We start from the raw sequence: 25,400 nt of genomic DNA, 5'->3' as shown, positions 1-25,400 counted from the left end.
CTGGTGTTGGTCTCCTACAGCAACAAGTTAACTTATACAGCAGTCTTCAAGCATGGCCTTAGGCAGGTCCTTTTCTGTTGGGATGTCAGATGCCCCATCAATAAAAAGGAGTTTGGAACCTTTGTTGGTGGTGCCTGCCAGCTTGAGCTATGCATTGAGATACTGTTTCAGAGCCAAAATAAACACAAATTAAGTAAAAAAGAGTTGAGTTTGGCGAAGCCCAGGTCTCTTTGATCTCTGATGTCCTAGAGCTCTGCATTCTGAGCTGCTGACTATAAGCTTTGTGATCTTTCTAGAAGGATCTGTGGTTAGATGAAGTCCCTCCCAGTCTCTGGCTGTGTGTCTACAATTCTCGCTTCTGGGTTTTCTTTCTGTCTCGTTGACGTGCTTAGGAACCGTGCCTCAGGTGTGACGTGGGTAGTGGGTGCTTCCGAGGGAGAATGTTGTGAACACTTTCTTTCCTCCATCTTTTCTGCTTTCAGGTAAAGTACCTATAAGAAGTACTAGGGATGGCCAGGGATATTCCTGGAATGTGTTCAGGAAGTGGAGACAGGAGGGTCAGTAGGTTGTATATTGAATTCAGGACCGGCCTGGGCTATAGGAAACACTGTTTCAAAAAACTGAAAGAAAGAGGGCTTGGATTGGGAAGGCTTGGATGCTTGCTACTCTCTAGCTACCGCCTCTTGCTGGAGACAGGTGTGGGGGCAGATGTCTAGCCATGCCCTGGGTTTCAGGGGTTGTAAAACAGGGTGTGCACACCAGACAGGGCTAGGTCCTGGCTCCACAGCCAGGCAGTTCCCTCGGAATCACTTCCACTCACCAGGCCTCAGTCTCCTCTCCACAGTCGGAACCCAGGCTCAGTCCTTTCTTCCTGAGAGCTCCAAGCCTTTGCATGCCTGGCGGCTGGACCTCTCTTAGGTCTGACCTCTGGGCTGGGCATGAAGGCAAGTAAAGTAGCTCTTACTGAAAGTAAGCACATAGTCTTCCTCCCTGGGTCTTGTTTGAGGTCACTAATGGGCCCCCTTTGGCTCCCAGGTCCTTCCTCTCACTTTTTTTTTTTTTTTGAGACTGGGTTTCTCTGTGTAGCCTTGGCTGTCCTGGACTCATTTTGTAGACCAGGCTAGCCTTGAACTCACAAGTCAGACCTGGGTGCAAATCCCACCTCTGCCATGATTGTCTTGGGTGGCAGAGCCAGGCAGTTTCTTCATATGCAAAATGAGAATGTGGATGGCATCTTACATGAAGATTACATTGAAACTGGTGCCTGATGCGTGTGATTAACCATCGTGTACTTGAGGTCCATAAGAATCAGAGACAACAGAGGTTAAGAGCACCTGAGGACCTGAGTTCAATTCCCAGTACGTACATGGCAGCACACAGCTGTCTGTAACCCCAGTCCCAAGAGATCTGACATGCTCACACGGACATGCATGTGCCAAACCCACATAAAACAACAAGTACATCATAAAAAAAAAATTTAAATTAAAAAAAAAAACACCTGCTGAAAGTACTTGGGAGGCAGAGGCAGGCAGATCTTTGTGAGTGTTTGGGAGGGGCGGGGGTAGGGCAGGGAGGAGGCAGAGTTCAAGGCCAGTCTGGTCTACAGAGCAAGTTCCAGGACAGCCAGGACTACACAGAGAAATCCTGGCTCAAAAATAAAATAAAGTATTAAAAAAAAAAAATAGAGACCATACATGAAGTGGAAGGGTCTGGCACAGACAGAGTGCATGTTCCTGTCTCTTCAGAGGCTTAGCTTTCTCCTCTCTGACCTCTGTCCACAGAGTCCCTGCTCTAGACCGAGAGCCTTGACTTTGAGGAAGCCACTTCTGGCTGCAGGGTTGGCAGGAGAGGGCAGCCTCCCTTGGGTGTATGGGGCACACATAACTAATGCTCCTGTACTAATGGTGCCTTATTATAATTGCGAAAACACTCATTACCCCTGTGTCATTCCTGATACCCCCCCTAATAATAGTTATTACCCCTTTATTACTGCCGAGTTTGCGCTAGCTTGTGATCTGATGGGGTTCAGTTTCATTTACAGAAAATGGAGGGTCATTTCATTCGCCCAGATTGTTACTTAGTTTAGCAAATTGTTGTTTCCCGGTAAAGCGAGAGCCTAAGAAATTCCTCTGGAGGCAAAGTATATGTTTTGAAGGAGGAGTATTTTAGGCAAATGAAAGGCATCCCGAAGGAAAACACCAGAGACAACCAGGAATCAGTCTGGGCTGGGGCCCGCCCCTGCCTGGCCTTTGCAAAATGAAAGATTGAGGCCAGAGGCTGAAAATGTAGAGGGTACCAGGGTCCCACCAGCCCTGCTCTCATCCCCACACCCAGGAGTGGTGGTTCTATCGTGGGTTAAAATAATTTTAAGAAATTACTCATTATTGTGTATGCAATGGGGGTCAGAGGACAACTTGAGACCGTCTGTTGTCCCCTTCCACCGTGTTCTGGGGATCGAACTCAGGTCCTTAATCTTGGCAGCAAGCTTCTTCACATGCTAAACCATCTCCCCGGCCCCCGCTTTTCCCCCCTCCCCCCTCTCTCCAACCACATTTCCACCTGTGGGCCTTCTGAACTCTGGTTTGACCTGTCGAGCTGTGCAAATAAGAATTTAGGACACCCCGTTCTGTTTTCATTTCACACAGGCAACATAAAATTTCAGCATAAGTGTATCCCACGTAGCGTAAGCCTGTGCTTATGCTAAGAGACTGTATGCCGTGTGTGGCCCAAACGCAAACAGAGCTGGGCTCCTGTATGTTATCTGGCAGCGCGAGCACTGACTTCTGCACTAGTGTTTTTCTAGTTGTAGTGATAATAAAGGAGCTGTTTATGGGAGTGTGACCAAAAGCTGTGCTAAGCATTTTGCATATGCTATCTTTTGCCCTTCTGGCAAAACCAAGAGGTCTATGATTAGCCCCCCCTGTTTTGTAGTTGAGGAAATCTACTTAGAGGAGTGAGGGAACTCCCTGGAGCTCTCAAAGCCTAGGTGGCACAGGTAGGGACTGAGCCCCCAGGCTGTCTGTGCCCATAGATTTGGGCAGCAGAGATGGTGGGAGACGTGGAAGACTTCCTGGGGTCAGAGGTTATTATTTGAGGAAACCGATAGTTAAAAAGCACATGGAACACCAGGTGTGACATGCTGTGTCCTGTCTTCTAGAATCACCGCCGCCCCCCTATTCTCGGCTGTCTCCTCGTGACCAGTACAAGCCACTGGGTAAGTGTGCCTTTCCCCAAGGGGTGGGCTGAGTTGGGTGCTTTCAAACAGGGTGAAGTTTTACAAACACTCCCACGGCTGGGCTGCTGCAGGGAGACTATTTACATCTTCAAATTCCAGGCTCCTCGTTAACCTCTGTGTGACCTTTAAACACGGGCCTGTGCGAGATGAATGGGTTCTGACTTAAGCCGTTCCTCGGAGGTGGGTTGGAAATTTGCTGGGTCTCTTTTCCTTCCTTCCTCCCTCAGCCTTGGGTTACTATCCACCAGTGTGTGAACGGAGAGTGTGACAGGAAGCCAGGGCATGGAGTCTTTATTGAGCTACATCTGTCCTTGAGCCTCACCTGGACAGTTGGACAGAAGGTTAGCTGTCTCCGAGGGAGGTTAGTGCAGACGGTATGCCATTTCAGGCAAACCCTGTGCAGTGGCAAGCTGTCTTCTCTGTATAACCTGGGAGCTAAGTGTCAGCTCACGTTTTGGGGTGCACACATACGCTTTTAAAAGCAGACGAGGGCCTGGAGAGATGGCTCATGGGTTGAGAACACTTTTTGCACACGCGGAGGATCTGGGTTCGGTTCCCAGCACCTACATCAGGTGGTTCCCAGTTGCCTGTAACCCCAGTTCCAGCAAATCCAGTGCCCTCTTCTGGCCTCCAAGGGCACTTGCAAGCACGTGGTGCACACACTCAGGTACACACATACTTATACATAATTAATTAAATACATATTTAAAAACAGAGATGCTATGGGCCTGGGCTCTCCTCTGTGGATTTAGAGCAGTGATGTTGTCTATGGAGTCTGAGTAGCAGGCGAGCTGGCCGTAAGAGTTCCAACCCAACAAGTGACCAGCAGACCCTAACCCTGAGTATATTAATTGGCCCAAACATTCCCAAGTGACCGCAAAGAATAAGTTTATGGTAGAAGCATCCTTTCTCAAAGTGCGTGAGCTCTAGCTGGAAGGTCACTTCCCCCGGTCATGGACTAATGGACTCACCCCAGGCTCCTTCCAGCCCTCCATCCCCAGTAAAGTCAGAGATACACTCACCCCAGAGTTGTTTGAGGAGTCTGATCCTCAGCAGATAGGGCAAAGGCTGTCCCTCTGGGGTGTGGGAGGCAGTGGCTGAGCTGTGGTGTTTGTTCCAGCTGTGTGCCTTGTACACAGGGAGATTTGTTTACTTCTCTGGCAACTAGGGGGGTCATGGTCTTATGGCAGATAAAGGGAGACAGCTGAGTGAGGACAGGGAAACCCCTAGTGAGGAGCTGCAGGGCTGAGAGACTAACGCAGAGCTGCCACAGCTCAGGCCATGGCTTCCCCATCTTCCTGCCAGAGGGCAGCCTCAGCATCTCCTGAGTCAACAAACACAAAGACATCCGTCCTATAGAAGATGCTTTGCTCCATTAGAAAAAGAAAAATTCAAAAGTTTGTAACCAATGGTGGCAGGCTCATTGCCAGAGGACCTGTCAATCAGCCTGGGGAAAAGCAGAAAAACCCTAGAGAGTGACCATTTAGAAACTAAGAGGATCAGGTGTGGTGGCGCACGCCTTTAATCCCAGCACTTGGGAGGCCGAGGCAGGCTGAGAGTTCAAGGCCAGCCTGGTCTACAAAGCGAGTCCAGGGCAGCCAGGGCTACACAGAGAAACCGTGTCTTAAAAAATAAAAATAAAAAAGCACAGAAGGTGTGGAAGGTTATGTTCTTTAAAATGTCAGCTATTGCTAGTACTGAGCCTTCTGTCACTCATCTTGAAGGAGCAACACCAAGTCACAGGTTGGGTCCTATTAATTTTAAAATTTTTTCACTTGTATTATTTTTAATTGTGTGTAAGTATGTCCCATAAACACTGGAGCTGGAGTTACAGACAGTTCTGAGTTCCCTGACTCTGAGTTCCCTGACGTGTGTGCTGGCAACCAAACTGCTACATCTATATAGGTAGCACCTGGAAGTTTCCAGAACGAGTAGGAAGGGCAAGCAGCTTCTACCTTTTGAAGCTCTGGAGCACCCCGTCACACCCTTGCCAAACCCACAGATCTAGACTTTCCACTGAGGCCCTCCAAGGCAGCCTTCCTGTGGAGGCTGCTGGGGAAAGAGCCCTCTCTCCCAGCTGCCATCACCATCTGAAGCCATGGAGGGATCCGGGACGGGCTCTGGATCCCGAGTTCAAGATGCACCCCCAGGAACGGCTGGAAGTATAGGGGTCACCACCTTTTTCTATAGAGTAAGCCCCCTCAACCGCAAGAGCCTGCCTCACAACCCGCCCTACCTGCTCAACTCAGCACCATAGGCAGAAGGAGCAGCCGTGGACACTGTGGAGGACACGGACCTCCTGGCACCTACATTCTGTTAGTTTTTCCTTTGCAGTTTGCAGGAGTGTCCTTTAAAAAAATAAAAATAGAGCAAGCCACAGTGGTGCATGTCTGTAATTCCAGCAAGTAGGACCCTGAGGCCAGAGGATAAAGAGTTTAAAGGGAACCCAGCCTAAACTACATAAGGAGATCCTGTCGCAATTAATCAAATAAGTAAAAATCATTCTTTTTTTTTTTCCCTTGAGACAAGGTTTCTCTGTGTAGCCTAGACTCACTTTGTAGACCAGGCTGGCCTTGAACTCACAGCAAATCTTCCTGCCTCTGCCTCCTGAGTGCTGGGATTAAAGGCGTGCACTACCACGCCAAAAAATCATTCTTCGTTCTTGTGTTAAGCTGAGGTTCTGTGAGCCACAGCAAGAATGTTTGCTTTCTGAGACTCAGTTGTCCCACCTGTGAAGTAATGGGGCACCTGTTAGTTTCTTTTCGTTTTTCAATTTTTGTTTTTTCGAGACAGGGTTTCTCTCGTAGCTCTGGCTGTCCTGGGCTTGCTTTGTAGACCAGGCTGGCCTCTAACTCACAGAGATCCACCTGCCTCTGTGTCCCGAGTGCTGGGATTAAAGGCGTGAGCTACCAGGCCCAGCTAGTTTCTTTTCTTTCCTTCCATGTATTTAATCTACTGACTTTTGACATGGAAGCTAGAGCTGGTGCACCAGCTTCCAGGCCGAGGCCCTCTCCGTCACCAAGGCTCCCTCACAGAGCCTCCATGAGGCTCCAGGCTGTCTGCACTGGGGACGTTAGCTGTTGATTTCAGACTCAAGGTGGGGGAGATAGCTCAGTCAGGAAACTGCTGGGACATAAGTTCAGTCCCCAGGTGTGGTGGTGTATGCCTGTCCATCACTGAAGAGGCCAAGACAGAGTTCCCCCTGGCACTCACTGGCCAGCCTAACCTGCTTAGTGGACTCTTAAACTCCAGGCTAGTGAGAGACCCTGCCTCAAAAAGCAAGGTGAGGAATGATATCCAAAGTTGGCCTCTGGTGTACAAACACACACACACACACACACACACACACACACACACACACACACACACCAAAATTCTAAATCTTCTACTTTAGCATTGAAGGGTTTTTTTTTTGTTGTTTGTTTGTTTGTTTTGTTTTTGAGACAACGTTTCTCTGTGTAGCCTTGGCTGTCCTGGACTCACTTTGTAGACCAGGCTGGCCTCGAACTCACAGCGATCCACCTGCCTCTGCCTTCCTGAGTGCTGGGATTAAAGGCGTGCGCCACCACCACCCAGCTTGTAAAGGGTTTTGTGTGTGTGTGAAGATTTTTTTCTTTCTTTTTAAAAAAAGGTTTATTTATTTATTTTGTATACAGTGTTCTGCCTGCATGTACATCTGCAGGCCAGAGGAGGGCATCAGATCACATTATAGATGGTTGTGAGTCACCATGTGGTTGCTGGAAATTGAACTTGGGACTTCTGGAAGAGCAGTTAGTGCTCTTAACCTCTGAACCATCTCTCCAGCCCTTTTGAAGATTTTCTTACATCTTATTTTCAATACTGTTACCAGCAGATAATTTTTTTTTGTGCCTTGAGATATAGTACAATATTTTTAAAAATAATTACTTTACTTTGCATTATTCCCTTTTTTCCTATATATGTGTATTTTTGTGTATAAATATATCTCTGCACACACACACACACACACACACACACAAAATCAGTTTACTTTTGCACCCCTCTGATTTCATGAGACCAGGAACCAAAGTAAAACTCAGCATCTGACAAGTGGGAAATGGGGGGGGGGGGGGAAATGCCAAATTGGTTAATGTTTCATCTTTCCTGCTCTTAAGCCATGCAGTGAAAGGAAGAAATTTTTGTAAGATGCAATGGAATCCTATCTAGTTAGAACCTACGCTGAGGGAATTGTCCCAGGAATCCATAGCCCCTCGAGGCTGCTGGGCCATCTGAGGCCAGCCTGAGCCAGATCTGTCTTGTGCTGGGTGAGCTGACGATGGAAAGGTTGTCGGCTTCCTGGTCCATGCCTCTCAACTCCTGGACAGGTCTGTCCCTTACAGGGGACAACCCCATACTGCTGGTAGCAGAGGCCCCAGACCTAGGGGCAAAAAATTCCCAAGTTCCCCAGAGCATCCGTTTATGAAACTTAGTGGGGCAGAAAAAGTTCTCTTCCATCTCAGCGCACTGCAGGCAGGGGATAGCCAGTGATGCCATATGAAGCGCTTAATTAATACTGTTTTAAAAAACACAACCATTAATGCAAAACCCGGCCCCAAAGCTCCACAGCCCGTTTGGCTGTTGGGGAGTGGGAGAGGTGAGAGAGCCGGCAAAAGTAAATCTTAATGAGAGGCATGTGGGAACAGAAGTGGCTGGCGACTAAGCTCCCCTCAGCTCCAGGAGGAAGAAAGGAAAGGGGAGAAGGAAGGAAGCAAGAACGAACAACTTCAAGAATTTTAATGGTTGTGATTAAGTTTAGCAGCTATGAATTGTTCAGGGACTTAATTTAATCTTGCCCAAACAGGCTTCAAGTTGGTGCTTGCTCAGTCCCCTGAATGCGGACTGTTTCTGTGGTCAGGGCCCCTGAGTGGCCTCCATGGGTCACAACCGGCTACATTTTTCCAGAAGGGTTCTGGGACTAGATGATGGGTCTGGTCTGGAGTGACATCAGAAACATGGGCGCTGGGGGTGTGGCTCGGCTGCTAGAGTGCTCGCCTAACGTGTGCAGAAAGCCCTGGGTTTGATTCCTGGCACTGCATGGTGGCTCAGGCCTGCAATCTCAGCATTTAAGGAGGTGTGAGCGAGAGGAACAGGAGTTCAGAGCCATCCTTCACTGGAGGTCAGCATGGGCTACAGGAATAAATAAATAAGAATTAAGTGGTCATTGGCCACATCTGCCCTTTGTGCTCGCACAGGTGACTTTCGGCTGACCGAGTTCTCTTTCTCCCCCTCCCTACCTCCCTTCCCAAACAGATCTGTCCGATTCCACATTGTCTTACACTGAAACCGAGGCCACCAACTCCCTCATCACTGCTCCGGGTGAATTCTCAGGTTAGCATATTTCTTTTCCTCACTTGTCACTGTGGGTGGCACCAATGGGCGTGCTGTGGGTGCACCGATGGAAGGAGTTTGCTTGCTTCTGATTTTTGTGCTCTTATCTGCCCACCCTGTGGATGGGAAGGTGGAACTGGATGTGGTGGCGTCGCATTGCTCGTCAGTCAGCCCAGGACTCAGGAGGCTGAGGCAAGAGGGGTTCAAGGACCACTTTGGCTCTAAAGCTGTGTGGTCTGTGTGGGTGGGAACTTCAACTAATAACTTGCCAGCTTTGCCATGGCTTACAAAGTCCCCTCTGTCAGCCAGGCGTGGTGGTCCATGCCTTTAATCCCAGTACATGGGAGGCAGAGGCAGGTGGATCTCTGTGAGTTCAAAGACAGCCTGGTCTACAAAGCGAGTCCAGGACAGCTAAGTCTATACAGAGAAACTTTGTCTCAAAAAACCAACAAAACACAAAAAACCACTATCATTGTAGCTTGGGATACTTCTCAGTAATAGGAGGCTCGCACGTAAGCCTTCTTCCCCCTGTGCTGAGGGGGAGGGTCCATGGGTAAGCAAAGGGGATAGTTGGGCAGACTGGCAAGGCAGCAGTTCGCTAAGAGCTAGCGGTGTCTGTGCACTGTACTTGGCAGTGGATGGCAGGCAGGAAGCAGGAGGAAGGAACCCTGGTTTTGGTGCTGTCTCCATAATTGGCTGAGATTCCCAGCTGCTGGACCTAAGGCTCCTCACGTTCAAGGGAATTCTTGTGAGAGGGTGGGTCTCTCACACTGGGACAGGAGGGCCAGAGAGGAGCCTTGAATGGTGAGGTCTGCGTGGCCTTGTGGGAGGGCTTTCGGTTATAGGGTGTGCTGTGTGGCACCTGGGCTTGTGGCCCAGGGGTTGGCTAGGTGGGCCTCTGCGTCTTTTCCTGATTCCACACCCAAGCCATAAAAGTGAGGTAGTGGGGAAAAAAACCCAAAACGATGGAGGTGAGTCAGGACCCGCCCCAGCACCTTAACATTGTCTCAGGGCGGCCAGTCTGTCTACCCATAGGTGGAGTGACTTCTTGTGTCCCTCAGGGCACACAGCAGCCTTCGTTGCCACAGGAACCTGAGCTCCTGGCTGCTACTGTGCTACTGTGCTGCCCGCTCCTCTGTTCTGTAACAGTTGAGTGTACACTGATGAATATATTCCCAGAGTTCCCTCTGTCATTCCTTGGGCTCCCGGTGACTCTAAAGCGACACAGTGCTGGCTGGCTACTCCCAGATGCTTGTCCATTTCCCTGTCCATTCGCTGGTCTCCCCAAAGCGCTGGGAAGAGACCACAGGGGCATGGGAATGGTGTGTACGTCTTTAAGTCCAGCACTCGAGGTGGAGGCAGGCAGGTGTCTGTGATATAGGCCAGCCGGTCTCTACTTCCAGCCAGCTGGGGGTACATAGACAGAAAGGATGCTGAAGATCCAGCCAGGCAGCACTGCGTTACACCACAGACCGGTTTCTCCACTGTCCATGCAGAAGCCACATGTGACTGGAGCAAGGGGCTGTGATAATTTTTGAATTTACAGACCTGGGTCCTTGCCAGCTCTCATGGCTGTTAAGTCAGGGGAATCACTGGGGTTGTCCTTGGATTGCAGGACAGGTGGGCGCTTTGACGTCTTCCTTCCTTGTTGATGAGCAGGCGTGTGTCTCTCACAGTGCGCTTGCATTTCTTGAGCTGCCTTGATTCCAGGGGAGCCTGCCACGTGGTTCCTGCTTGAAGGAATGGGCATCTGCACACTTGCAGGAGGTCTCCCCCCGACCTTGCTCCTGCAGAGAGCACCCCAACACATGTAGGGAATGTACTGGGCTGGGAATATCTGCCCAGACCTAAGAGCTGCATCTGTAGCACTAGGCAGTGAGGAGGCCACTGTTAGTCTTGATTGTCATGAAAATAAAATAAAATAGAATAAAATAAAATAAGTAGCTGGGTAGTTGTGGTTCACACCTTTAACCCCAGCACTCAGGGAAACAGAGGAAGGCGGGCATCTGAGTTCAAGGCCAGTCTGGTCTACAGAGTGAGTTCCAGAACAGCCAGAGCTGCACAGAGAAACCTCGTCGTCTTGGGGGGAAAAAATCTGGGTAAAAAGAAGAAAACTGTCTAGCAGTTGGCATTCTGAGAGGCTAAAAGACGTGGGAAGAAAGTTTGGGGTTTCCCATGTGGGAGGATGGAATGAGGTGGTAATGGGCTCCCGGCTGGGCTCTAGATGGGCCGAGGAGGCAAATGGAACATTTATGTGTCCTTCTGAGCTTTGGGCTGTGTTAGTATTGGCTAGAGGGGAGACTCAGGGAGGGGGTAGGGAAAGGGCCCAGGGGGCAACAGGCCTTGGTGGGTAGGAGAGTCATGACTACTTCATCCTGTGGGGGATAGAGTGATGTCACACAAGAGGGTACTGAGGGACCCCAAATCAGAAAGGCCAGGGGCGGAGTGGGCACAGTGTGTGGGTCAACTGGGACATTTGACGGACAAAGGAGCAATGAGTTAGTTGGTCGCTGGTTGAGGTACTGCAGATGATGTTGGTGGCTCTTTTTTGTTTTGTTTTTTGAGACAAGGGTTTCTCTGTGTAGCCTTGCCTATCCTGGACTCACTTTGTAGACCAGGCTGTCCTAGTACTCACAGAGATCCATCTGCCTCTGCCTCCCCAAGTACTGGGATTACAGGCGTCATCCTAGCTGGTGTCTCCTGACCCTCACTTTCAGATCAGTACTGGCTGTTTTTCATCTCCACCACACATCCACGGAGGCAGCTGGCATTCTCCCCACTGTACCCACAGGGTCCCTTCTGGACCATGATCCCCAAGACCACTCAGGTGGAAGAGGTAGATGTGGACCTTCAACCAGATCCCGTAGTCTCTCACATCCAATGTGTTCAGTGAAGTTAGGGTAAAATCATTGGCCTTGAGGTCTCTTTTGGGGTGTTCTTGGAGCTCTGGTGTTGAAGAGCCTTTGGTAGGCCTGTACCTATAAAAATGATGACACTAGACGTGGTGGCCTTTAATCCCAGCACTCAGGAGGCAGAGGCAAGTGGATTGCTGTGAGTTTGAGGCCAGCCTGGTTTGCAAAGCAAGTCTAGGTTAGCCAAGGCTACACAGAGACCCTGTCTTGAAAAAGAAAACAAAACAAAACAAAACAAAAAGGGGGTGGTGGTGGCTGGAGAGATGGCTCAGAGGTTAAGAGTACTGACTGCTCTTTCAGAGGTCATGAGTTCAATTCCCAGCAACCACATGGTGGCTCACAACCATCTATAATGTGATCTGATGCCGTCTTCTGGCCTGCAGGTGAGCATGCAGGCAGAGTACTGTATACATAAAAATAAATAATTCTTAAAAAAAAAAAAAAAGACACCAAAACCTTTTAATATTTCAAAGCTTAGCCCTTAGTTGGACAGATTCAACTAGCTCATCTAATTTAACCCATCCACCTAACTCCATCCAGCCTTGTGGCTAGTTATACCTTTCAGGACCGTAGTCATGTCTGTCTCCTTTCTTGTCTCCTGGACTAATAAAAACAAAAACAAACAAACAAAACCCCCAAACTTTCCTCTTCCCAGAATTCCTTTCTCTCTCCCAGGAAGTTGCACCTTCCCTTCTCTTTCTGCCCAACTATAGGCTGTTAGCAACTTTTATCATCCTATCAGGGATACTTTGGGAGGCTGACATGACGTCATCCTGAATACATGGGACCTGAATACAGGCCCCTAGGACAACAAGGATTCTGGGGGGGGAGGGGAACAGCAGCCAACACTTGAACACATAGTAGCCCCCGATCAACCCCAACACTTTGGGGCCATGGTTTTCTTGCTTCACTTGGGTCTGGGGTACTGTCTCCTGGCTACCCAAAGGCCCCTTGTCCCCTAGGGTGTCTTCTTTACAGCACTGACATTCCTCTCCTGTCCCTTTGACTTTATTAGCGTTTGAGGGTTAAGTATGTCAGCTAAAGAAGCTCACGCTAAGGTGTGAGTGGCTGCAGGTTATCCTCTTTTGGAAGGCAGACTATGTTCTAAGTCAAAGTACTGCAGAATGAGAAGGGCAAAAGGACCTGGTGGCTTGAGGGGAGCAGGAGAGATTCTCCCATGGCCCCCTACTCCAGCCTAGAAGAGGAGAGTACCCCGGGGTGGCTGAAAGAAAGGAAGGAGACTCTTGTCAGTCCAGGCTGGTGGCTGGTTGCCCTGTGAACTCTAGTCATTTAATGAGAACTCAAGGTGGTGGGCCTCTGAGCACTTAGACCTGCCCGATCTCATGCCGGGCACCCCCACAGTCACCCTTTAGTAAATAGGCAAGAGCCTATCAGATAACTGGCCAGGTGTTTATTTAGTCCAGCGTTGTCTGTATGCCATGAACGCTGCCTGTACCAAGGACTAGACAGTCCCTTCTGTTGGCCTTGGGTGTGTGTGTGTGATTGCCTCTCAGTCTGAGCTCTACCAGTTAGGGTGTACTTCCTCAGGAGAAGGCAGTGGGGGCATACCCTTCCTCAGGAGAAGGCAGTGGGGGCATACCCTTCCTCAGGAGAAGGAAGGCAGTGGAAGTGTACCCCTCCTCAGGAGAAGGAAGTGGGGGCAAGAGAAGGAAGGCAGTGGGGGATACCCCTCCTCAGGAGAAGGCAGTGGGGGGCGTGCCCCTTCTCAGGAGAAGGAAGGCAGTGGGGGATACCTCTCCTCAGGAGAAGGCAGTGGGGGCAAGAGAAGGAAGGCAGTGGGGGCGTGCCCCTTCTCAGGAGAAGGCAGTGCTGCTGTGGTGGTTGAGCTGAGCCAGACCTGTGTCTACCTAACCCAAAGCTCCTTAGTGACCCAAGCCTCCTATTCCTGCTTCCACTCTCCAGGCTAACAGTTCAGAGACAAGCTCAGAGAAATAGCGAGCCTGGCTGTGGGCCACACAGCAGGCACTGCTAGCTAGAGCTAAGTCAAGAAGTAGGTGGACAATGTCACCGTCGCTTTGATTGCCAGGATCACAGGTCTTGCCTAGCACAGGCTCTATGTTTCTGTGTCCCTCAGGGCAACATCAGCTTCAGCCAGCACATGGCTGGCCTTGCAGCAGAGGTTAAGTGACAGGCAGGGCCTTCATAATATTTAGCCTCCTGTTGAGAGGCAGCCAGGAGCCTCAGAAGAGTGAGCATCCAGGCACGGGTTTTAAAGGATGGCTACAAGTGTGCCATTGTTTGTTAGTTTAGATGTGAGCACACACGTGAGCTTGAGTGCCACAGCACGTGTAAGGATATTATATGACAACACGTGGCAGTTGGTTCTCTCCTTCCACTCATGTGGGTCCCGGGGATCCAACCCAGCTGTCAGGCTTGGCAGCAAGCACCTTTACCCAGAGAACCATCTCACCAGCCCTGGGTCAGATTTTAGCCAACGTCTTTACCAAATCTACAGCATGCATGGATACAGGGCCGGGTCAGTGAGTTCCAATAGCAGTCCCACCTGGTGGCCAGCGGGGCTGGATGCTACCATGACACTGAGTGATGTTCTTGGGATGAGCCAAGACACACTGGGTGGCTTGGAGAGAGGTGGAGACCTTGAGGATGACGTGCTAGCTGAGGAGATGGTTTTCCTTGGGTCTTGGAGTGAGGAGCAATGCGGGATATAATGGGGGGGGGCACTGCGGTCTCATACTTGTTCCTGGGGGCTCCCTCCATTAGAGAGGCACCTTGGAGGAGTGTGGGCCAGTGCTGTCCCCACATGAACACTGTCTGCTACTGGCAAGCCCCTTCCCTGTGTTCTTATTTTTAATCTCCATTTTCCCTCCTTTGTGCTCCTGGCACTTGACAAGAGGCTCCCCTCTTCCAGGCTGGTTGCTGGAGGTGCCGGGGCATGCCGAGTGACAGAAATGGCTGCAAGTGGCTGCTGTGTGGGCGTGGCGGGGGGTGGAGGGGGCGCACCTTCAGGCATATTCCGTGGAGCATCATGGGATAGGTTTGCCAGGGTAGGTTCTGAGTTAGCTTTGCACTTTCCTGCCAGGTGACCCCAAGCAAGCAAGATCCTTGCCTCCACCATCTGAGTTTGTGGTGCTGCACAGGAGCCCACTGGGTCAGAGATCGCAGGCTCCAATGGTGCTGGTGTGACCCTGGGTGTTGCTTCCGGCTCTTAGGCCTTCGAAGGTTGCAAAGCAGGCCTTCATGGCCTACACATCTAAGTGGCTCTTCCCTTTCTTGCCTTGCTCTAATGCACAGCAGTGGCTTGAGACAAAGCTATGACGCACAGGGAGAGGGCTGGTGTCCTGGATGCCAGGACTCTGTGGGGAATGTGGGTGTTAGGGAAAGCTTTACAGAGCGGGCCATTCTGGGTTGGGTCTTGTAGGCTGACTAAGCGCTTGCTAAGAACAGACTACAAGTGTTCTCCCAGCTAAAGGTAGACGTGGGAGGGATGGGAGAGTGTGGAAAGACGAATCCTGAGCCATTGTCCTGAATATTGGAGAGATGGTTAGAACGGAGGGATTATGGCCATTAGGGCCAGGAAAACCCTAGGACATCCTTGGTCCTAAAGGACATTGCCCGGCATTAGGCTAGCCCACAGCAGGGGGCTCCCTTCTGTGAGCAGAGAAATCCTGAGAGAGTTCATGGAGATCGAGACAGAGCAATCACCACACCGCATATTTAATGACCCTGGGAGCCCAGAGCTCTGTGCCAGGCGCTTTCTCAAGTGCCATACATCTGTGAGTTCATGGAATTTTCCAGCACCTCTATGAGGCAGCCACTTTATTAACCAAATTAAAGGAAGAGATGACGGAGGGAGGCTCGGAGAGGTTGAGTTGCTCAGCTAAGTTCACTGAGCTGGAAAGCTTGGCTGGCCCCTGTCGGGTCTCCCAGTTTCTCTGTCTGCCCCCTGGAAGGTTCAGGATTCGCATGTGGTCTTTGAGTTTCTGGGGTTTCTTTGCCCCAAGGGAACCAAGATTCATGTACACATGTCTGCTCACCCCAGGTAAGGCATGGGTGACTGACAGTAGGATTTTCATCAAAGTCCAGCTTGGAGAACTGGTGGGTTTGTTATCTTACTTAGAGAACACGGGTGAGGCATTACTCCTAGGAGCCTTGGTGGCTCCGGAGCACCCACACAACTGCCAAGTTCCACCCCATCATGAGTGGCGATGTCTCAGAAGCTGTCATGGAGTCCCCCTTTCTTTTTATACCCCAGCACCCTCCAAGAGCACTATGGCTAAGGAAAAGGTGGGTGGGGGAGTAATGGTTGGACTCCCAAGTGAAGACCTTAGCTTCCTCATTTCCTTCTCTCTAACTGGGGAGTGTCAACAGCTCCTGGACCATTACAATAGATCTAGCGGGCACTGTGTTGGTCTGCTGAATTAGTTGCCATGGCTACCAGGCCAAGGCGTATCTGCCCCAGGATGGCGATGGAGTGCTATCCCATGCAACAGGGCATCTCTGCTCCTTGGCTGGTGGTGAGTGAAGGAGTTGAGGAGTCAGAGAGGCAGTTGGGGAGCTGAGAGTCCGCTGCTGGGTGTCATTCTGAGGTGCTCTGACTCTGAGCCACATCCAGGACATCTTGGTGGTCCTGGTGGTCATCTCTGGCACTGTGAAAGCAACAGGTTTTCTGAGGAGCTTCCAGAAGGGGCCCTTAGCTACCTCCTGTCTACTTCCTGCCCTGGCCACCCTTGGCCCTCCCACACACTGTCCCTCTAGCCCAGTGTCTCCAGGCATCAGCAACACTCGGGAGCTGTACTCAAAAGCTTCTTTGGTTGGGTTGAATGGCATTTCTTCCATGCAGAAAAGATCTCCTTGACCAGACATTTTCATATGAAATATTTTTCCTCCCTGACCCTTGGCTACCTGTGGCCCCTTTGTGGAAAGACTACCTGAGATTCACGGCCTGTCCCCATGTCCCCCAGTCTGAGAGGGTAAAGCCTGAGGGACTGCCAAGCCACAGAATAGTCCATCACCCATCCTACCTTGAGCTTAATGTAGAAGGCCCCACTCACCTTATGGTAGAAGTTTCTGGATTTGGATAAACAGAGGTCTCATGTCTAGAGTTGGCCTCAAAGCCACCAGCTCAGATTGTGAGGCAAATCATTGCCAACACGTTAGTGACCTTTAGAAGAGGAGCAAGGGGCTGGTGATGTAGTTTAGTTAGCAGAGAGCTTGCTTAGCATGCACAAAGCCCTGGGTTCAATCCCCAGGACCACAGATACCAGGTATGGTGGCCATACTTGTAATGCCAGCACCTGAAAGGTGGAGGTGAGAGGATTGGATGTTCGAGATCATCGTCAGCTACATAGTGAGTTGGAGGCCAACCTGGGCTACATGAGACCCTGTCTTTAAAAACATGGCAGTGATTTCATTCTCTGAGTCATCTGGGATCAGGCTGAAGAAACCATACCACTGTCAGTGCCCGGTTGGGGTGGTGTCAGGTTGGTGAGGTGGTAGGGAAGTCACTCAGCATGGCATTGGGAAAGACTGGATTGGCTGGGCTATGTGCAAAGAGGACTGAAAAAAAAATCAGGGGCTGGAGAGATGGCTCAGAGGTTAAGAGCACTGACTGTTCTTCCACAGGTCATGAGTTCAATTCCCAGCAACCACATGGTGGCTCACAACTATCTATTAATGTGATCTGATGCCCTCCTCTGGCCTGCAGATGTACATGCAGGCAGAGCACTGTATACATAATAATAATAAATAAATATTTTTTTAAAAAATCAAAGACTTCCACTGGTGGACCCATTTTACAGAGCGAAAGGCCATGCGGTGGCAGCTTGAGATGACCAAAAAGTAGAAAGAAGGCTTGGGTCTCCTGGACCCCTGGCTGGGTGGTGCCACCTTTATGCTTCAGAAGCCGCCAGGGCTGTCTGTGTTCTCTGCTCAGTGAGGGAGAAGGTGGCAGCTAGCCCCAGATGGGCAGCCATGCAGATTTTGGGCAGAGCAGAGCCAGGCCCCTCTCCACTCTCCTCAGCATTTAAAAGCTCAGACTACAGTGGGGCCCAGTCCCCTGTCCCAGACCAGAGGCTACAGTTTCCTCAGCTAGACCAGAAGCTCCGGCAATCCTCCTGCCTCTATCCCACTCGGTCTGGGGTTACAGTCCTGTTCAGGGCCACACCCAGCTACTTATGTGGGTGCTGTGAACTTTGGTCCTCACGGCTGCAAGGCGATGGAGTTTTGTGGGGCCGGTGGAGGATCTGTGAGAACTGTGCTTCTAGATCATCTGTGTCACAGTCCCAAGGATCTGCATCCCCTAGTGTGGGACTCCTACCCATGATGCCACAGTAAACATTCCTGAGCTGGTCTTCTCATAGGCACAGGGACATATTTCTCTTGGGCACACATCCGTATCTGGGAGTGGAGATGCTGGCTAGCCATTGTTAGTCTGTCACCTTTTACTAAAGGATCTGGGAATTTTTCCTAAGGTCGTAGTTTTGGTGTATGTGTGTGTGCGCACAGGCGTATTTGAAGGCCAGAGGTCATTCCTTGAGGTGTCATCCACTTTGTGTTTTGAGACACTCTCTCCACTGGCCTGGAGCTCACCAGGTAGGCAAGGCTGGCCAGTCAGTGGCTAGCCGCCTGTCTCCCTCTCTGGTGCTGGGATTACAACATGTGCTACCATGTTTGGCTTCTCCCCCACCCCCTCCCCTCCCCACAGCGTTTCTTTCGGGGCAGTTGGAGGAGGTGTTGGTCATTCTAAGTGGCAGAGCTGGGCCTAGACCTGGGGGTCTCTTCCCTGGGTCCAGGACCCCTGTGCACATGGCATCAGTGCCCAACCTGTCACTCAAATAGACCTGAATCCTGGGCCTCAAGCCTCTCACCCAGAGCTCGGCCTCTGCTAGGGCCCTGGGCAGTGCACTCTGGGAAAAACAAAAAGGAGAGAGGAGTGGAAGGAAACTCAACCCTGGAAAAGAAGTGTGTCTCCAATAAGCCAGGCCTTTCACTGGTAGCCAAACATGACATTCCTGTACCCCAGGAACCGCAGCCAGCGGGGCCTCTGTGAGCTGTAAATCTTGCCAGGAGCTGGGTTGAGATCGTCCCTGGGACACAGAGGCAGGCAGTGTCCTCTGGCCTGGCTCTGGGGCTACCTCATCACCTTTTCAGTGTGTTTGCTGTGGCCCAGGTGCCAGGGGCTTCTTGTAGTCCCCAGGAGGGGTGGTGTGCTACTTACCCTAAGGGGCTTCTCTGCCTGCTCACCCTCCCTTTCTTGGGTGCTTTGATGGGTAAGAGGTGTTTATAGGCTTGATTCACGACCCAGTTACCAGGGTTTTCCACGGAAATAACTTATTAAAGGGGCCGTGCACACAGCAACACTCAAGTATAGAGGGTGGTGTGCATCAAAGGCAGTAGTGGGGCCAGCAGTCAGAGCTCCAAGGGGTCCAGGATTGGGGACAAGGGCCAGGCCTCTGAGGGACAGATAGGAGGTAGCTGGGCTGCAGAGAAAACAAAACAAAACAAAACAAAAACCAAAAACACTTAGGCTTAAGAAAACAACTCATGTAAACTGAAATTCAAGCTATTGGAAAGAACTAGTGGGTGGGGGTGGGGTGGGTAAGGCCCAAGGTCCCAGACTAACCCCACCCACCAGGAATGGGGACACACAGGCAGTGCCTAAACTCTGCTGTCATGCCCCTTGGCACAGGGCTGTTTGTGGAGGAAATACCAAAGATGCACAGTACTGGGCGCCAGCTCTGGGAGGGTGGGCAGAGCCATCTGGTGGAGAGGAGGGTCGTAGGGAAGGGATTTTTCAGGCTTTCCCTTCCCAGGCGATGGCTCCTTTGAGTCAATACTCTATATGGTTTTTCTTGTTTGTTTGTTTGTTTGTTTGAGACGGCCTCCTGTAGCCTAGGCTAGCTTTGAACTTGCTATGTAGCTGAGAGTGGCTTTGAACTTCTGATTCCCCTGCCCCTCTACATCCTGAGGACTAGGAATGTAGGTTTGTGCCTCTATGGCCAGTGCGTGCTAGGCCAGCACTCTGCTGACTGACCCATGCCCCAGACTCTATATTGTTTTATTATTATTATTTTTTAGCCTTTGTTATGTGCGCAGTGTTCGTGCCTGTGTGTGTGCACTGATGTACGTGGGGCCAGCCATGGGTGTTGGGTTGGGTGTCTTCCTCAGTTTCTTCACCGCCCATCTTAGCTTTTGAGACAGAGGCTCTCTGGAGCTCGCTGGTTTTGTTGGGCTGGCTCTCAGGCCTCTGGGATCTGCCTTCCCCTACTCCAGGTGGGGTTACAGACATGCACCACCCCCACATTGTACCCCAGTGTGAGGATTTGAACTGAGATCCTCACGCTTTCCTTGTACAGTCAGCACTTTACCTGCTGAGAGATTGCCACAGCCACTGATTTGTTTTTCAGGTCTACCAAAGCCTTCCTTTTCCAGGAAGCCTTCCGAGGCTGCAGCCCTCAGCGACTTCTCCTTTCTGTTCTTTTAGTGGCTGTTATCACGCTCCTCCTCCTCCCATGCAGGGGACTGACTTTGTATAGACCTTCTGTCCCCTGACAGACAATGCATGACTTGTGGGCAGGACCTGGGGCTGCTTCTGCCCTTTGGCAACACATGACAGCCTCAGCAGGTGTGTCACAGTGCCCAAGTACAGGACGAGGGGCGGACAGTGTGCCATGTTTCTTACTGCAGACACTTATTCCTTCATGATAAGGTAGGTCTGGTGGCTGCTTGTGCCCATTTTACAGATGAGAAAATGAAGGCTCGGGACGGAGAAGTAAAGTGCTCAAGGTTGACAATTGAGTAGGGTCTCTGGGCCCTGCACCCAGGTCAGCTTGACTCCAACCTGTAGCGCAGGAAAATTACCATACCTCTAGGCTGGCATGGCCGCAGGCTCTGTCAGTCAGCTCACCAGAAGCTAGAAAAATAAGACATACCCTCTAGGAGACAACAGAGTTTATTGTTTGGCCCAGATAAGATACAGTGTACCGCCAGGCATTGTGGCGCACGCCTTTAATCCCAGCACTTGGGAAGCAGAGGCTGACGGATTTCTGTGAGTTCAAGGCCAGCCTGGTCTACAAAGTGAGTTCAGGACAGCCAAGGCTACGCAGAGAAACCCTGTCTCAAACAAACAAACAAACAAACAAACAACAACAACAAAACCCAAAAAAAGATACAGTGTACCATCTTGAAACTTTGCTTTGAAATATCCTTTTGCATGAAGTTTGCCCCTTTGTAACTATTACCACACAGTTAGGATAGAAAATGTGGTGGGGGCAGCCCAGTGGTAGAGTGCTCCTATATATGCTTGCCTAGCATTTATGCTACCATGAGTTTGGTATCTAAGCATCTCAAAACACTGGGCATGCAAGGCCTGCCCGGAATCCCAGCTCTGGAGAGTCAGTTCCAGGTCAGCCTTTGTTGCCTCAAGTTTAGGCTAGCCTGGGCTGCCTGAGACTGTCTCACACAAGCAAAACAAACAATGTCTTTGGGTTTCCTCATGAATCCAGGCTTCATTTTGCTCGTGTAAGTGTCCAGTATGATTGCTGGGTGTTAATTCACATTTTCCTATTGCCAAAAGAAATTGAGCATTTTTCTGTCCAGCCTATTTCCTATCTGTGTTTCTTCTTGGGTGATGTATCTATTCAGATCTTTATAGGACTTTGTTGTTTTTCAAGACAGTGTGTAGCCCTGGCTGTCTTAGAACTCACTCTGTAGATCAGGCTGGTCTTGAACTCAGATATCTGCCTGCGTATGCCTCCCAAGCACTAGGATTAAACAGCATATGCCACCACTGCTGACTTTTATATTATGTTGAATGCTTATTGACTATAGGATTCTTTATATATTTGATCAGTCATGTAGAAGATATTTGCAAATATTTTCTCTCTGCTTATGTCTTGACTTTCCACTTTCTTCATGGAGTCTTTTGAAGAGCAGAAGGTTTTAATTTTGTTAAAGTTCACTTTATCAGTTGTTCCATTTCATGCTTTCCCTGCCTTCTGAAGGACTCTTCCAAACTCCAAGGTCACCAGATTTTCTTCTGGAAATGTTATTGCTTTAAGTTTAGGGTTTTTTAAAAAAATTGTTTAAATTTATTTCTATTTTACATGCATTGGTGCTTTGCCTGTATGCCTGTATAGTTACAGACGGTTGTGAGCTGCCATGTGGGTGCTGGGAATTGAACCCTGGGTCCTCTGGATGAGCAACCAGTGCTCTTAACCACTGAGCCATCTCTCCAGACCTGTGTTTAGGCTTATAATCTATGATGAATTACTTTTTGTAAACAATGAATATAAGCTGGGTGTGGTGGCACATGCCTTTAATCCTAGCACTTAGGAGGCAGAGGCAGGTGGATCAAGGCTAGCCTAGTCTACAAAGCGAGGCTAGGACAGCCAAGGCTATACTAGGACAGCCAAGGATATATAGAGAAAACCTGTCTTTAAAAAAAAAAAAAGAGTGAGTATATGTGTGTATGTGTGTGTGTGTGTGTGTGTGTAGCCCTGGCTGTCCTGGAACTCGCTCTGTAGACCTCAAACTTGGAGATTCGCCTGTCCCTGGCCCCTGAGTGCAGGCACCACCACCACTAGCTCTGATTTTTAAAATGGAGCTCTCCTACCATTGATTCAAAAGACACTCCCTTCTTGGGAATTACATTGGTTGGTCCTTTGTCAAAAGCCAGTTAATGAGACTGGGGATGTGGCTCAGTGCTTCCCTAGCCTACAGGAAGCCTTGGGTAAATCTGCAGCGCTGTATCCACCAGGTCTTCTCCCGTGTAGGTTTATGGATGGGGTTCATAGCATGTTAGGCCGGGAGGCAGGTGCCTTTTACCTGCTCAGGTCTGGAGGTTAGCTAAGGCCTTCTTTTGGGAGTTTTCTTCTTTTCTCATGGGTCAGAAACCGGCAGAGTCTTAGCTTAGGGTTGCATTGTGGCTGGTGGAAGGGGCCTGTCTCCTCCATCTCCCTCTGAACCCCTGCTTTGGACTTTTGTAGAGCCAGGAGGAGACTCCAAGGCCAGAGGCACCAGATGCAACCGTAGGCGCTGGCAGCCCAGGAGGCCTGAGGTTCTTCCAGGATTGCTGACACTCAGAGGCGGCCAGTTCATGTTTGACTGTTTTCAAAATCTAAAAGCCCCGGGCTTGGAAGAGCGGGTTTTGGCTGACCTCATCCTGAGGTGCCGAGTGTGGAGTTTTAAAGGCCTTTGTAACTCTTTGGTTTGGAATGGGGCTCTGGACAGGGCTGAGGAAAACACGGGAACCTGTTAGTACTGGCCTCAGTTGCTCCACCTCTGGAGAGGAGGTAACTGTCCCTTTCTTTGTTACCACAGAAGTCCCAGGGACCTGACAGACAGGATGCAGAGAGGGAGAGGGGGGCTAGAGGGGTCCTAGTAAAGCCTTCCACTCTAAGCACTTCCGCCCTGCCCATTTAGTCTTGATTTACATCGGAACCTCCGAGTTATCCCGTGTTACAGGTGAAGAAACAGAAACCTAGAAAGCTGTCAGTCACTCACCTGCCGATCACTCCCCAAGAGCAAATGAGGGAGCTGTGACTCAAACTCAGTTGTGTGTGTGTGTGTGTGTGTGTGTGTGTGTGTGTGTGTGTGTGTGTTCACATGTGTGTGGGAGGGCAAACGTGAGTGCACATGCATGTGGTGTTAGAGGCTAACGTCGCGGTTCCACTTTTTGTTCTAGGTTAGGTTGCTCCTTGGCCTGGAGCTTTGCCAAGTAGGTCAGGCCAGCTGGCTGGAGAGCTTCCTCGGATCCCCCTGCTTCCTTCTATCTCTGCCTGCCTCAGTCTCCCACCTTACACTGGGAATGCAAGCGTGTGCCATTGTCTTGGGCTTTTTGCATGGGTGCTAGAATCTTCACCCTTGCACAGCAAGCGTTTTACTCATGGACTGTCTCACAGTCCCCAGTTTTTTTTGTTTTTTTTTTTAATCAGATCTCCAGAACTATGCAATGTAGGGTGACTACTGCTTACAGGGCAGGGAGTTCTGGAGCCAGATAGTGGTGCTAGCTGTACAATTTTGTGACTATGCCTAGGGCCACAGGACCAAAACTCTAAAGTGGTATCAATGCTAAGCTTTGGCCCACGTGGATATTCTTTAGGTTACATTTATTAACTGTGTGTATGTGTGTGTGTGTGTGTGTGTGTGTGTGTGTGTGTGTGTGTGTGTGTGTGTGTGTGTTTATATATGTGTGTATACACGCCATGGCCTGTATGTGGGGGTCAGAAGACAGCTTTGAGGAGTCAGCTCTCCACCTTCTACCCTGTGGACCCCAGGGAGTGGCGTGGTGGCAAATGTCCTTACCCACTGAGTTAGTTATCTTGCCAGCTGCCTAGGGTGTGTTTTTCTTTTTCCAGATTTTTATGTTTCATGTGTGTGAGTGATGCCTGCATGCATGTGTACCGTGTGCATCCCTGGTGCTCACAGAGGTCAGAAGAAGGCGTCAGATCCTCTGGAACTGGAGTTACAGATGGTTGTGAGCTGCTGTGGGATGTGGGGAATCGAATCCTAGTCCTCTGCTAGAGCAACAAGTGTTCTTGACTTCAGAGCCATCTCTTCAGACCCTGGTGTGTGTGTGTGTGTGTGTGTGTGTGTGTGTGTGTGTGTGTGTGTGTGAGAGAGAGAGAGAGAGAGAGAAAGAGAGAGAGAGAGAGAGAGAGAGAGAGAGAGAGAGAGAGAGAGAGAGAGAGAGAGAATTGCCTGCCATGCCTCCTGATGTTTGAGGGTCACCGTGTGGCAGAAGGTAGATCCTCCTGCTTCGGGGTACAGGCTAAAGGCTACAGGCCACAAGGGGCTTTAACTAGTAGGCTAGCGTGCTGGTGCTACCACCCCAGAACAGAAAACTTGGGGAGAAAATCAGGACACTGCCCCAGAGCTCTTGATTCAATAAGAAAGGTGGGGCCTGGGGTGACTGCAGCCTGCTGGACAGCACAGCCGTGCTGTCATCCATGGACTGGAGCGAGAGTAGATGGCACGGAGCCTGCCTATTGACCCCTGCTATTTGTCCTTTGTCATTGCCGGGAGCTATGACCTCTTTCCCTGCTAGAGACAGGAGCAATATCAGGAAGGACAGCTAAACCTAATTCCCTCGGTGGGCTTGGTGTTCACACTGGTTAAACAAGCTCTTGGGGAGTTGAGGTGAGAGGATGTAAGTTCAAAGTCAGCCTCAGCTACAAGACACCCTGCCTCAAAACATGAAATTCTCTCCTGAAGCAAACTTCTAAGAGGAAGGAAGGAGGCCGTAGGGGAGCTCCACGGACCTTCCTTCCTCCTTCTTCCACTACAGGGAGCCTCAGATGACAGCCATGAAGTAACTATTCCTGGGCGTAGAATTAGCATAGCAGTACAGGCATTGTAGGTGTGTATTCACGTGTGGCGTGCTGGTGGGTGGGTGTGCTTGCACATTACAAAGTTGATAGCCAGGTATCAGCCTCAGTCGAACTCCAGTTTGTTTGATTATTTATTATAATTGAGTTTCTCACTGAACCTAAAGCTCACCACATTTGCCAGACTGGTCCTGCCAGCGCTGGCTGATCTGTGGTAGCCCAAGTCCCACGCTGGTGCCGTCTGGAGGCAGTACACAGAGCTTCCCCTTTGCCCTGCCTAAGCCCTGATCTTACTTAGATTATATCTCATTAGGGGCCTCTTAGAGCTCCAGGCCTCAGTTTCCCCATCTGTAGCATAAGGACGGAGGCCAGAACAGGAGGACCTGTTTTGGTCCTTGGGTTGTAAGGTTTCCTCCTGGCCAGGAAGCCCATGTTCCATGACGGTTTCCAGGCCCAGGCCTGTCAGAGCGTGCAGGTAGGGGCACTTTTAAAAACTAGCAGTTGGGCTAGAGAGATGGCTCAGCAGTTAAGAGCACTGACTGCTCTTCCAGAGGTCGTGAGTTCAATTCCCAGCAACCACATGGTGGCTCACAACCATCT

At 50.3% G+C, this 25,400-nt stretch overlaps 1 protein-coding gene across 2 annotated transcripts in view; it reads left to right on the top strand.

The window, feature by feature from the left end:
* The window catches only part of SMAD6 (SMAD family member 6), a 69,831-nt gene that overhangs the window by 5,721 nt on the left and 38,710 nt on the right, over positions 1-25,400 (top strand). The window contains exons 2-3 of one of the 2 annotated variants that reach the window (XM_084783896.1): positions 3,158-3,214; positions 8,504-8,581. In XM_084783896.1, coding sequence (XP_084640022.1) covers positions 3,158-3,214; positions 8,504-8,581 — 135 coding nt within the window. The remainder of the gene's footprint in view (positions 1-3,157; positions 3,215-8,503; positions 8,582-25,400) is intronic. The other variant, XM_084783897.1, reaches the window with a different exon arrangement.

This window comes from Acomys minous (genome assembly GCF_964271855.1).
Source record: "Acomys minous genome assembly, chromosome: 5".
Classification (NCBI taxonomy): Eukaryota; Metazoa; Chordata; class Mammalia; order Rodentia; family Muridae; genus Acomys; species Acomys minous.
The sequence above is the reverse complement of the archived record's forward strand: the minus strand, read 5'-3'. Positions and strand labels throughout refer to the sequence as shown.